Consider the following 13,452-nt stretch of genomic DNA (forward strand, 5'->3'; position numbering starts at 1 on the left):
CGCGCGGGTTGAATTTTTTTTTCCTCCGCACCGTTTGGATTGGGTCATACATATAAATGCTTTGCATGTATTCATTCACATTGATGCTAAAAATGATTGTGTTACTTCCATTGGCCACCAGAGGGTGACAAAAGAGCAGCTATCGGACTGTTGACGAGTTGTATCCACCCATCCATTTTCTACCGCTTGTCCCTTTTTTCTTTTGCACTTGTAAATATTCATCAGATCGCCCTTAAAAAAATAAAAAAATAAACAAAGTGCATACCTCAACATATTCAAAAATATGTATTATTTTGTATTTAATTCCGACTTTGTTTACCGGACTAAAACATTTTTTATATTTATTCTGGGCTTAGTTTCGCATAAAACCAGGTAAATGCTGGTATTTTCCGAGCAGGTTTTGTTGTGTGTGACCGTGTTTGTTGAATTTTCGCGCGGGTTGACTTTTTTTTTCCTCCGCACCGTTTGGATTGGGTCGTACAAATAAATGCTTTGCATGTATTCATTCACATTGATGCTAAAAATGATTGTGTTACTTTCATTGGCCACTAAGGGTGACAAAAGAGCATCGGACTGTTGACGAGTTGTATCCACCCATCCATTTTCTACCGCTTGTCCCTTTTTGTCTTTCTTTTTTTTTTTTTTGCACTTGCAAATATTCATCAGATCGCCCTTAAAAAAATAAAAAAATAAACAAAGCGCATGCCTCAACATATTCAAAAATATGTATTATTTTGTATTTAATTCCGACTTTCTTTACCAGATGGAAAAAAATGTAGATTTATTTTGGGCTTAGTTTCGCATAAAACCAGGTAAATGCTGGTATTTTCCGAGCAGGTTTTGTTGCGTGTGACCGTGTTTGTGGAATTTTTTTTCCTCTGCTTTGTTTGGATTGGGTCATACAGATAAATGCTTTGCACGCATTGACATTGATGTTCAAATTGATTGTGTTACTTTCATTGGCCACCAGAGGGTGACAAAAGAGCAGCTAATAATAATAATAATAATAATAATGGATTCGATTTTATATCGCGCTTTTCTATTATTAGATACTCAACTAGTTGTATCCATCCATCCATTTTCTACCGCTTGTCCCTTGACTAGTTGTATATTATATGAAAACACCCGGGCAAATTGCTTATTGGTCTCGTGGGCCAGTTTGAAGACGCTGCCGGAGCCCATTTTGGCCCGCAGGCCGCAGTTTGGACACCCCTGTTCTAGATCATAGCTAATGCTTCTCACCTGGATAGGAGAAGGAGGAGGATGTAATCCAACGAGTTTTAAAAGCGCACTGAAGAACATATCCATTTTTTTTTTTTGCACAATATTTATCAGATTGCCCTTAAAAAATTTTTTTTATAAATAAACAAAGTGCATGCCTCAACATATTCAAAAATATTTATTATTAAGTATTTAATTCCTACTTTGTTTGCCAGACTGAAACATGTTTCTATTTATTTTGGTTTGGCATAAAACCAGAGAGTTATTTCCCGACATTTGCGTTGATATTGTTGTTTTTTTGGTAAAAAAACAAACAAAAACCCCACTCTCCCTTCCACAGTGGCGCACTGTGACGCACCCGAGGGGACGCTGTCGTTTTTGCGCAAGTCGGAGACTATCTGGCCCAAGATGAACACCATCGTGTTCAACAAGCTGAGCGGACAAGTTCTGTTCGAGGAGAAGGCCAACGAGGTGGAGATGAGCAGCAGAAACTACCTGGAAGTCATGGACGGACAACATCCGGACCTCCTGCCGGGCAACCAGACCATCAGGGACAACCAGGCCATCAGACACCGGCGGAACGGGTAGGCGCAGCATTTGCATCAGTAAAGCACTTATATGATTGAATACATCGACTATATGGACGGTAAAATAATTACCAAGAGTGTTTAGAAGCAGGGGTCACCAACGCGGTGCCCGCAGGCACCAGGTACCCCGTAAGGACCAGATGAGTAGCCCGCTGGCCTGTTCTAAAAATAGCTCAAATAGCAGCACTTACCAGTGAGATGCCTCTATTTTCTAAATTGTATTTATTTACTAGCAAGCTGGTCTCGCTTTGCTCGACATTTTTAATTCTAAGAGAGACAAAACTCAAATAAAATTTGAAAATTTCAAGAAAATATTTTAAAGACTTGGTCTTCACTTGTTTAAATAAATTCATTAATTTTTTTACTTTGCTTCTTATTTCGGAAAGACAATTTTAGAGAAAAAATACAACTTTAAAAATGATTTTAGGATTTTTAAACACATATACCTTTTTACCTTCTAAATTCCTTCCTCTTCTTTCCTGACAATTTAAATCAATGTTCTAGTCAATTTATTTTTTTTATTGTAAAGAATAATAAATACATTTTAATTTAATTCTTCAACGAAGAATATTTGTGAAATATTTCTTCAAACTTATTATGATTAAAATTCAAAACAAATATTCTGGCAAATCTAGAAAATCTGTAGAGTCAAATTTAAATTTTATTTCAAATTCTTTTGAATTTCTTTTAAAAATTTTGTTCTGGAAAACCTAGAAGAAATAATGATTTGTCTTTGTTAGAAATATAGCTTGGTCCAATTTCTTATATATTCTAACAAAGTGCAGATTGGATTTTAACCTATTTAAAACATGTCATCAAAATTCTAAAATGAATCTTAATCAGGAAAAATTACTAATGATTCCAATTAGCTAGTTTTTCTCGTCTTTTTTTCTGTTGAATTTTAAAGAGTCGAAATTGAAAATAAACCATGTTTCAAAATTTAATTGTCATTTTTTTTCGTGTTTTCTCCTCTTTTAAACCCTTCAATTAAGTGTAAATATCATTACTTATTAATAATAACATAGAGTTAACGGTAAATTGAGCAAATTGGCTATTTCTGCCATTTTTAATTCTAAGAGAGACAAAACTCAAATAGAATTTGAAAATCCAAGAAAATATTTTAAAAACGTACTTGTTTAAATAAATTCATTATTTTTTTTACTTTGCTTCTTATAACTTTCAGAAAGACAATTTTAGAGAAAAAATACAACTTTAAAAATGATTTTAGGATTTTTAAACACATATACCTTTTTACCTTCTAAATTCCTTCCTCTTCTTTCCTGACAATTTAAATCAAGTAAATGTATTTTTTTTATTGTAAAGAATAATAAATACATTTTAATTTAATTCTTCGACGAAGAATATTTGTGAAATATTTCTTCAAACTTATTATGATTAAAATTCAAAAAAATTATTCTGGCAAATCTAGAAAATCTGTAGAATCAAATTTAAATCTTATTTCAAAGTCTTTTGGATTTCTTTTAAAAATGTTGTTCTGGAAAACCTAGAAGAAATAATGATTTGTCTTTGTTAGAAATATAGCTTGGTCCAATTTGTTATATATTCTAACAAAGTGCAGATTGGATTTTAACCTATTTAAAACATGTCATCAAAATTCTAAAATTAATCTTAATCAGGAAAAATTACTAATAATTCAAATTAGCTAGTTTTTCTCTTCTTTTTTTTGGTTGAATTTTGAATTTTAAAGAGTCGAAATTGAAAATAAACCATGTTTCAAAATTTAATTGTCATTTTTTTTTCGTGTTTTCTCCTCTTTTAAACCCTTCAATTAAGTGTAAATATCATTACTTATTAATAATAACATAGAGTTAACGGTAAATTGAGCAAATTGGCTATTTCTGGCATTTTTAATTCTAAGAAAGACAAAACTCAAATAGAATTTGAAAATCCAAGAAAATATTTTAAAAACGTACTTGTTTAAATAAATTCATTAATTTTTTTACTTTGCTTCTTATAACTTTCAGAAAGACAATTTTAGAGACAAAATACAACTTTAAAAATGATTTTAGGATTTTTAAACACATATACCTTTTTACCTTCTAAATTCCTTCCTCTTCTTTCCTGACAATTTAAATCAATGTTCAAGTCAATTTATTTATTTTTTTGTAAAGAATAATAAATACATTTTAATTTAATTCTTCAACGAAGAATATTTGTGAAATATTTCTTCAAACTTATTATGATTAAAATTCAAAAAAAATATTCTGGCAAATCTAGAAAATCTGTAGAATCAAATTTAAATCTTATTTCAAAGTCTTTTGAATTTCTTTTAAAATTTTTGTTCTGGAAAACTTAGAAGAAATAATGATTTGTCTTTGTTAGAAATATAGCTTGGTCCAATTTCTTATATATTCTAACAAAGTGTCAGTTGGATTTTAACCTATTTAAAACATGTCATCAAAATTCTAAAATTAATCTTAATCAGGAAAAATTACTAATGATTCAAATTAGCTAGTTTTTCTCGTCTTTTTTTCGGTTGAATTTTGAATTTTAAAGAGTCGAAATTGAAAATAAACCATGTTTCAAAATTTAATTGTCATTTTTTTTCGTGTTTTCTCCTCTTTTAAACCCTTCAATTAAGTGTAAATATCATTACTTATTAATAATAACATATAGTTAACGGTAAATTGAGCAAATTGGCTATTTCTGGCATTTTTAATTCTAAGAGAGACAAAACTCAAATAGAATTTGAAAATCCAAGAAAATATTTTAAAAACGTACTTGTTTAAATAAATTCATTAATTTTTTTACTTTGCTTCTTATAACTTTCAGAAAGACAATTTTAGAGAAAAAATACAACTTTAAAAATGATTTTAGGATTTTTAAACACATATACCTTTTTACCTTCTAAATTCCTTCCTCTTCTTTCCTGACAATTTAAATCAATATTTTTTTATTGTAAAGAATAATAAATACATTTTAATTTAATTCTTCGACGAAGAATATTTGTGAAATATTTCTTCAAACTTATTATGATTAAAATTCAAAAAAAATATTCTGGCAAATCTAGAAAATCTGTAGAATCAAATTTAAATCTTATTTCAAAGTCTTTTGAATTTATTTTTAAAATTTTGTTCTGGAAAACCTAGAAGAAATAATGATTTGTCTTTGTTAGAAATATAGCTTGGTCCAATTTCTTATATATTCTAACAAAGTGTAGATTGGATTTTAACCTATTTAAAACATGTCATCAAAATTCTAAAATTAATCTTAATCAGGAAAAATTACTAATGATTCAAATTAGCTAATTTTTCTCGTCTTTTTTTCGGTTGAATTTTGAATTTTAAAGAGTCGAAATTGAAAATAAACCATGTTTCAAAATTTAATTGTCATTTTTTTTCGTGTTTTCTCCTCTTTTAAACCGTTCAATTAAGTGTAAATATAATTAATTATTAATAATAACATAGAGTTAAAGGTAAATTGAGCAAATTGGCTATTTCTGGCAATTTATTTAAGTGTGTATCAAACTGGTAGCCCTTCGCATTAACCAGCTGCTTTAGAAGCAGGGTGCTGTTTCTGCTCATGTGCGTAATTACGCACGAACCAAGCGCATCACCACAGCGTTATTATTAGACGCCCTATAATACACCTAATTCCATTTTAATAATAATAATAATAGGTCATTCTTATAATTACCAAGTGTGTTTAGATTAAGCAGGGTGTTGCTATTGCTGATGTGCGTAATTACGCACGAACCAGGCGCATCACCACAAGGTTATTACTAGAGGCCCTATAATAAACCTAATTCCATAATAATAACAATAATAGGTCATTCTTATTCAGTAGCTGTCGAACGCATGTGTTTCTAATAATTCGCCCTTCAACTTTCTGTGTGGTCCGGTCCGTCACACTCACTCTTTTATTTAGTTTCTTTGACGGCGTAGCAGGTGGAAGAGAAGATTGTTTGGCGTGTTGTTTTGCTTAATTGAGCGGCCTTCAAAGGGAACATTATGATCTTTTATGCGCGTGTTTCCTATATGCCGTCAAAAATGTACTTCGGGGCGGACGCCGGAAAAAGAAAAACAAATGTGCAGAACAGGGAGTGAAATGTTTTTTTCGGATGTTCATTCCGATCTGGGTTACAAGAACAATATTTGCGGAGCAGCAGCAGACTTGAGGTTAGGCTGAAGTATGTTGCGTGTGCAGCGAGGAGCCCTTTAGGGAGATAAAGGCAGCAGCGGAGAGCTGCACCACACTGACATCTGCAGGGTCCTATAACTCCATTGCACAGGTGAAAGTTCCAGAAGAAGATTGATCTTTGGCCCTGCAGACTCATTTTGCTGCTTCTTGACTTTTTTTTCCCACAACTTAACTGCAAGCTTTTTGGCGGAAAAAAATGTCAATTATGGAGTGCTTACTTTATGGTTCATGACTGAACATGCTGCATGTACAGCATGATATGCTTCATGAATAAACACTTTATTATACTTTATGGCCTTTGCACCACTTCTGCATCAAGATTGAGCTTTCATTTTGAAAACAACAAAAAAAACCCTGCATCTAAGTTTTCAAAGATGAATTGCACGTTTTTTTTTTAATTTTTGCCAAAGACAAATGTATTATTTAAACGCATTCTAATGTGTAAATAAACTATATCTATTCCACCCATAAAATCCAACAAATAACCATCCAAAAAGCACCAAAAATGTACATTTGCTGACTTGAATATTAACAACTATTAGTGATATTGTTAATATCACAGACATCTTATAAGTAGACGCAGCATTGGCTGCTGTGACACGAGAAATTGGGCCGCCATTTTGAAGTGGTGATGAGGAGCGGGCGAGCAGCCTAAACTGACAGTTGACAGGTAGAAAACAAAGATGCTAAACTGACAGTTGACGGGTAGAAAACAAAGATGCCAAACTGACAGTTGACAGGTAGAAAACAAAGATGCTAAACTGACAGTTGACAGGTAGAAAACAAAGATGCTAAACTGACAGTTGACAGGTAGAAAACAAAGATGCCAAACTGACAGTTGACAGGTAGAAAACAAAGATGCTAAACTGACAGTTGACAGGTAGAAAACAAAGATGCTAAACTGACAGTTGACAGGTAGAAAACAAAGATGCTAAACTGACAGTTGACAGGTAGAAAACAAAGATGCCAAACTGATAGTTGACAGGTAGAAAACAAAGATGCTAAACTGACTTGACAGGTAGAAAACAAAGATGCCAAACTGACAGTTGACAGGTAGAAAACAAAGATGCCAAACTGACAGTTGACAGGTAGAAAACAAAGATGCTAAACTGACAGTTGACAGGTAGAAAACAAAGATGCTAAACTGACAGTTGACAGGTAGAAAAAAAAGATGCTAAACTGACAGTTGACAGGTAGAAAACAAAGATGCTAAACTGACAGTTGACAGGTAGAAAACAAAGATGCTAAACTGACAGTTGACAGGTAGAAAACAAAGATGCTAAACTGACAGTTGACAGGTAGAAAACAAAGATGCTAAACTGACAGTTGACAGGTAGAAAACAAAGATGCTAAACTGACAGTTGACGGGTAGAAAACAAAGATGCTAAACTGACAGTTGACGGGTAGAAAACAAAGATGCCAAACTGACAGTTGACAGGTAGAAAACAAAGATGCTAAACTGACAGTTGACAAGTACAAAACAAATATGCTAAACTGACAGTTGACAGGTAGAAAACAAAGATGGTAAACTGACAGTTGACGGGTAGAAAACAAAGATGCTAAACTGACAGTTGACAGGTAGAAAACAAAAAAGCTAAACTGACAGTTGACAGGTAGAAAACAAAGATGCTAAACTGACAGTTGACAGGTAGAAAACAAATATGCTAAACTGACAGTTGACAGGTAGAAAACAAAGATGCTAAACTGACAGTTGACGGGTAGAAAACAAAGATGCTAAACTGACAGTTGACAGGTAGAAAACAAAGATGCTAAACTGACAGTTGACAGGTAGAAAACAAATATGCTAAACTTACAGTTGACAGGTAGAAAACAAAGATGCTAAACTGACTTGACAGGTAGAAAACAAAGATGCTAAACTGACAGTTGACAGGTAGAAAACAAAGATGCTAAACTGACAGTTGACAGGTAGAAAACAAAGATGCTAAACTGACAGTTGACAGGTAGAAAACAAAGATGCTAAACTGACAGTTGACAGGTAGAAAACAAAGATGCCAAACTGACAGTTGACAGGTAGAAAACAAAGATGCTAAACTGACAGTTGACAGGTAGAAAACAAAAAAGCTAAACTGACAGTTGACAGGTAGAAAACAAAGATGCTAAACTGACAGTTGACAGGTAGAAAACAAATATGCTAAACTGACAGTTGACAGGTAGAAAACAAAGATGCTAAACTGACAGTTGACGGGTAGAAAACAAAGATGCTAAACTGACAGTTGACAGGTAGAAAACAAAGATGCTAAACTGACAGTTGACAGGTAGAAAACAAATATGCTAAACTTACAGTTGACAGGTAGAAAACAAAGATGCTAAACTGACTTGACAGGTAGAAAACAAAGATGCTAAACTGACAGTTGACAGGTAGAAAACAAAGATGCTAAACTGACAGTTGACAGGTAGAAAACAAAGATGCTAAACTGACAGTTGACAGGTAGAAAACAAAGATGCCAAACTGACAGTTGACAAGTAGAAAACAAAGATGCTAAACTGACAGTTGACAGGTAGAAAACAAAAAAGCTAAACTGACAGTTGACAGGTAGAAAACAAAGATGCTAAACTGACAGTTGACAGGTAGAAAACAAATATGCTAAACTGACAGTTGACAGGTAGAAAACAAAGATGCTAAACTGACAGTTGACAGGTAGAAAACAAAGATGCTAAACTGACAGTTGACAGGTAGAAAACAAAGATGCTAAACTGACTTGACAGGTAGAAAACAAAGATGCCAAACTGACAGTTGACAGGTAAAAAACAAAGATGCTAAACTAAAAGTTGACAGGTAGAAAACAAAGATGCTAAACTGACAGTTGAAAGGTAGAAAACAAAGATGCCAAACTGACAGTTGACAGGTAGAAAACAAAGATGCTAAACTGACAGTTGACAGGTAGAAAACAAAGATGCTAAACTGACAGTTGACAGGTAGAAAACAAAGATGCTAAAGATGCTCTGTAAGTTTGGCATCTTTGTTTTCTACCTGTCAACTGTCAGCTTAGCATCTTTGTTTTCTACCTGTCAACTGTCAGTTTAGCATCTTTGTTTTCTACCTGTCAACTGTCAGTTTGGCATCTTTGTTTTCTACCTGTACTCTGTAAGTTTGGCATCTTTGTTTTCTACCCGTCAACTGTCAGCTTAGCATCTTTGTTTTCTACCCGTCCTCTGTAAGTTTGGCATCTTTGTTTTCTACCTGTCAACTACAGGTAAGAGCCATCAATCTGTCAATCCTTTCCGTGTCCGGGCCAGGTAAGGTTCTCCGTGTTGTGTCAAATTAAGCCGCAGGCTCCACTCCTGGTGGTGCCCTTCCGTCAATTCCTTTAAGTTTCAGCTTTGCAACCATACTGGGTAACCCCCCCCCCCCCCCCTCTAGGGGAGACCGAAAGCAATGGATGTCTGACATAATATTGTGAAAGTCCAGTCCACAGTGGATCCAACACATCAGCGAAAGTCCAGTCCACAGTGGGGCCAGCAGGAACCATCCCGAGCGGAGACGGGTCAGTAGCGTAGAGATGTCCCCAACCGATGCACAGGCTAGCGGTCCACCCCGGGTCCCGACTCTGGACAACCAGCACTTCCTCCGTGGCCACCGGACACCGGAGATACAGTAGTGGCGGTCTGTATGATCAGTGTCAGAGCTTGGTCCGCATTGCCGGCAGTAAGTCGGACACGTTTCCAGTGAGGGTTGGACTCCGCCAAGGCTGCCCTTTGTCACCCATTCTGGTCATAACTTTTATGGACAGAATTTCTAGGCGCAGTCAGGGCGTTGAGGTGATCTGGTTTGGTGGCTGCAGGACTAGGTCTCTGCTTTTTGCAGATGATGTGGTCCTGATGGCTTCATCTGGCCAGGATCTTCAGCTCTCACTGGATCGGTTCGCAGCCGAGTGTGAAGCAACTGGGATGAGAATCAGCACCTCCTAGTCCGAGTCCATGGTTCTCGCCCGGGAAAGGGTGGAGTTCCATCTCCGGGTTGCGGAGGAGACCCTGCCCCAAGTGGAGAAGTTCAAGTACCTGGGAGTCTTGTTCACGAGTGAGGGAAGAGTGGATGGTGAGATCGACAGGTGGATCGGTGCGGCGTCTTCAGTAATGCGGACGCTGTATCGATTCATTGTGGTGAAGAAGGAGCTGAGCCGGAAGGCAAAGCTCTCAATTTACCGGTCGATCTACGTTCCCATCCTCACCTATGGTCATGAGCTTTGGGTCATGACCGAAAGGACAAGATCACGGGTCGAAATGAGCTTCCTCCGCCGGGTGGTGGGTCTCTCCCTTAGAGATAGGGTGAGAAGCTCTGTCATCCGGGAGGAGCTCAAAGTAAAGCTGCTGCTCCTCCACATGGAGAGGAGCCAGATGAGGTGGTTCGGGCATCTGCTCAGGATGCCACCCGAACGCCTCCCTAGGGAGGTGTTTAGGGCACGTCCGACCGGTAGGAGGACACGGGGAAGACCCAGGACACGTTGGGAAGACTATGTCTCCCGGCTGGCCTGGGAACGCCTCGGGATCCCCCGGGAGGAGCTGGACCAAGTGGCTGGGGAGAGGGAAGTCTGGGCTTCTCTGCTTAGGTTCATGCCCCCATGACCCGACCTCGGATAAGCCGAGGAAAATGGATGGATGGATGGAGTACGCTTTACTTTATTTACTTGCAATAAAACATTTTCATTTCTATAATCTATGGTCAAAGTATCGGCTCGGGACTCGAAACCAGATCTTATCCGAGGGCCAAAATGTAAATCGGGACATGAAAAATGTTGGGTTTGGTGAGTTGTGTGGCTGACCGTGTCTTACTTGTGCCCGCCAGGGGTCGTCCGGGCGGAAGCAAAGTCCGACACAAGCGTCAGGCCCTGCAGGACATGGCGCGGCCCCTCAAGCAGTGGCTGTACAAGCACCGGGACAACCCTTACCCCACCAAGACGGAGAAGATTCTGCTGGCTCTGGGCTCACAGATGACCCTGGTCCAGGTGGGTGCAGTCTGGGCTGGACACGCTTTTACAATGTCAACTCTTTGTTTATTGATGATTTCTACCTTCCTTTACACTTTATATGTGTGACTAAATCTGTTAACTACTTTTATCCTCAGCTTTGGTAGACCTTAAGTCCTTTTAAATGAACACATTTGATGTTTTGACAGCGTTGAGTTCCCCCAGAGATGGCCAGAGACAATTCCGCTTGCTTATAGCAAGTTGCTCTTTAATAATAATAATAATAATGGATTAGATTTATATAGCGCTTTTCTAGACACTCAAAGCGCTTCACAGAGAAGTGAGAACCCATCATTCATTTTTACAACTCATTCATTCATCATTCATTCTCCGGTGTGAGCGGCACCGGGGGCAAGGGTGAAGTGTCCTGCCCAAGGACACAACGGCAGCGATTTTTGGATGGTAAGAGGCGGGGAGCGAACCTGCAACCCTCAGGTTTCTGGCAAGGCCGCTCTACCCACTACGCCATGCCGCCCCTAAATGCACCGTTATTTTAGTTAGTGTCGAGTCGGATTCAAGGTTGCCATAAGACATCCAGCCCGCCAAAGCTTTTAATTTGGCCCGCTCAAATAGTCTTGATGAAACCATTCAAAACAGGGTGCAGTACTCCCGCCACCCACAAGGGGGCAACAGCAAAGCATGTGTGTCACAATAAATCCGCAGTGAGTTAGTAGAAGAAGATGGCACTATCCACTCTGGAAAAAAAATCTAAATAAATCGCAAAAATCCGACATTTAACAGCGACCGGACAACGAAGTATGAATGTATTGAAATTGCTGACTTTGTGATGACTTTCGTATTGATGTGGTTTAACTCTGCCGATCAACACTGGTTAAATACTTGTGGCGCCAGTAGAAGGCGATAAAGCCACACCTTGGATTTAATTGTGTTAAACCACATGTGTGCAATGTTTGCTGTGTGCATTATGCATTACGTGTACTAAACCCATGTTATTTATGTAAAATTCCCATGATGTGAAATACACAATGGATGTTATGTTTCAAGTTTATTCACAATACCATATTTTAATTACAACAGTAGTGAAAACCCATTTAAGGATGGTGGTAAGTGAAAGGGTCGCCCAGATAAGCTAGAAGAAGCTTTTGGCAGGGGGTCCAGGGGTCAGTATATGCATGGAATGCTGAAACATGGTGGTAAGCACAAAGACGCAATATGACAAACACAAAATAGGAGCACTAAAGCAAGCATATACATACATACATACATACATACATACATACATACATACATACATACATACATACATACATACATACATACATTCAACCACGCACAACCCAACAGTAGTCTACCCCAGTGGTCCCCAACCACCGATTGGTACCGGGCCGCACAAGAAATTAAAAAAAAAAAAAAAAAAAAAAAAAAAAGGTTTTTTTTTTCTAAATTAAATCAACATAAAAAACACAATATATACATTATATATCAATATAGATCAATACAGTCTGCAGGGATACAGTCCATAAGCACACATGATTGTATTTCTTTATGGGGAAAAAAAAATTTTTTTTTATTTTTTTTAAAATACCGAATACTTCCGTTTAACTATTGACGTCACGCGCATACGTCATCATACATAGACGTTTTCAACCGGAAGTTTAGCGGGAAATTTAAAATGTCACTTTATAAGTTAACCCGGCCGTATTGGCATGTGTTGCAATGCTAAGATTTCATCATTGATATATAAACTATCAGACTGCGTGGTCGCTAGTAGTGGCTTTCAGTAGGCCTTTAAGAGAAGAAGCTTATAGGTGTCAAACTCTAAAGCTGTGGCCCGCCCCATCATTTTATGTGCATTAGTAAAGTATTTCATCTTTTTAACTCGATGTGATTGATCCTTTTTGACAAAAATGAATGCTTAGATATCTGCTCGTCGACTTGACTTGCGGTTTCAAAATGTGCACATAAAAATAGTCGACCGAGCAATCGTGCAACAATACGATGAGGTTACAAGTGGCCCTTATTGCAATAAAATTTGCTTGACGCTCCTGCCCGAGTAACTTGTGCCTGAATGGTATATTTCTAAATGTAGAGTACAGGCCAAAAGTTTGTGAAGTGAAGTGAATTATATAGCGCTTTTCTCTAGTGACTCTAGGCGCTTTTACATAGTGAAAGCCAATATCTAAGTTACATTTTTAAAGCAGTGTGGGTGGCACTGGTGGGTAATGTGTCTTGCCCAAGGACACGGCGGCAGTGACTAGGTTGGCAGAAGCAGGGATCGAACCTGGAACCCTCAAGTTGCTGGCACGGCCACTCTACCAACCGAGCTATACCTAGGGATGATACTCGAAACCGGTTTTCCCGGTTGTTCGATAAGAAAAGAACCGAGTCCTCGGACTCGAATCCCTTTTTGAGAACCGGTACCCGTTATCGAGACCACTATAGTAAAGGAAAAGAGTTGATTCTTTATTCGAATCCCGTCCCGACCAGAAATGCTCCGTGGGACATCACAAGAAATGACGTCACGTAGCTCAGTCATT

At 37.4% G+C, this 13,452-nt stretch overlaps 1 protein-coding gene across 1 annotated transcript in view; it reads left to right on the forward strand.

Annotated features, from left to right (window-relative positions):
- The first annotated feature begins 1,629 nt into the window (after positions 1-1,629).
- Positions 1,630-13,452, forward strand: part of LOC133630265 (homeobox protein Mohawk-like) — a 73,114-nt gene continuing 61,291 nt past the window's right edge. The window contains exons 1-2 of the mRNA XM_062021747.1: positions 1,630-1,805; positions 10,774-10,933. Of these exons, the coding sequence (XP_061877731.1) occupies positions 1,630-1,805; positions 10,774-10,933 (336 nt within the window). The remainder of the gene's footprint in view (positions 1,806-10,773; positions 10,934-13,452) is intronic.

The sequence above is a fragment of the Entelurus aequoreus genome, linkage group LG15 (genome assembly GCF_033978785.1).
Source record: "Entelurus aequoreus isolate RoL-2023_Sb linkage group LG15, RoL_Eaeq_v1.1, whole genome shotgun sequence".
Taxonomy (NCBI): Eukaryota; Metazoa; Chordata; class Actinopteri; order Syngnathiformes; family Syngnathidae; genus Entelurus; species Entelurus aequoreus.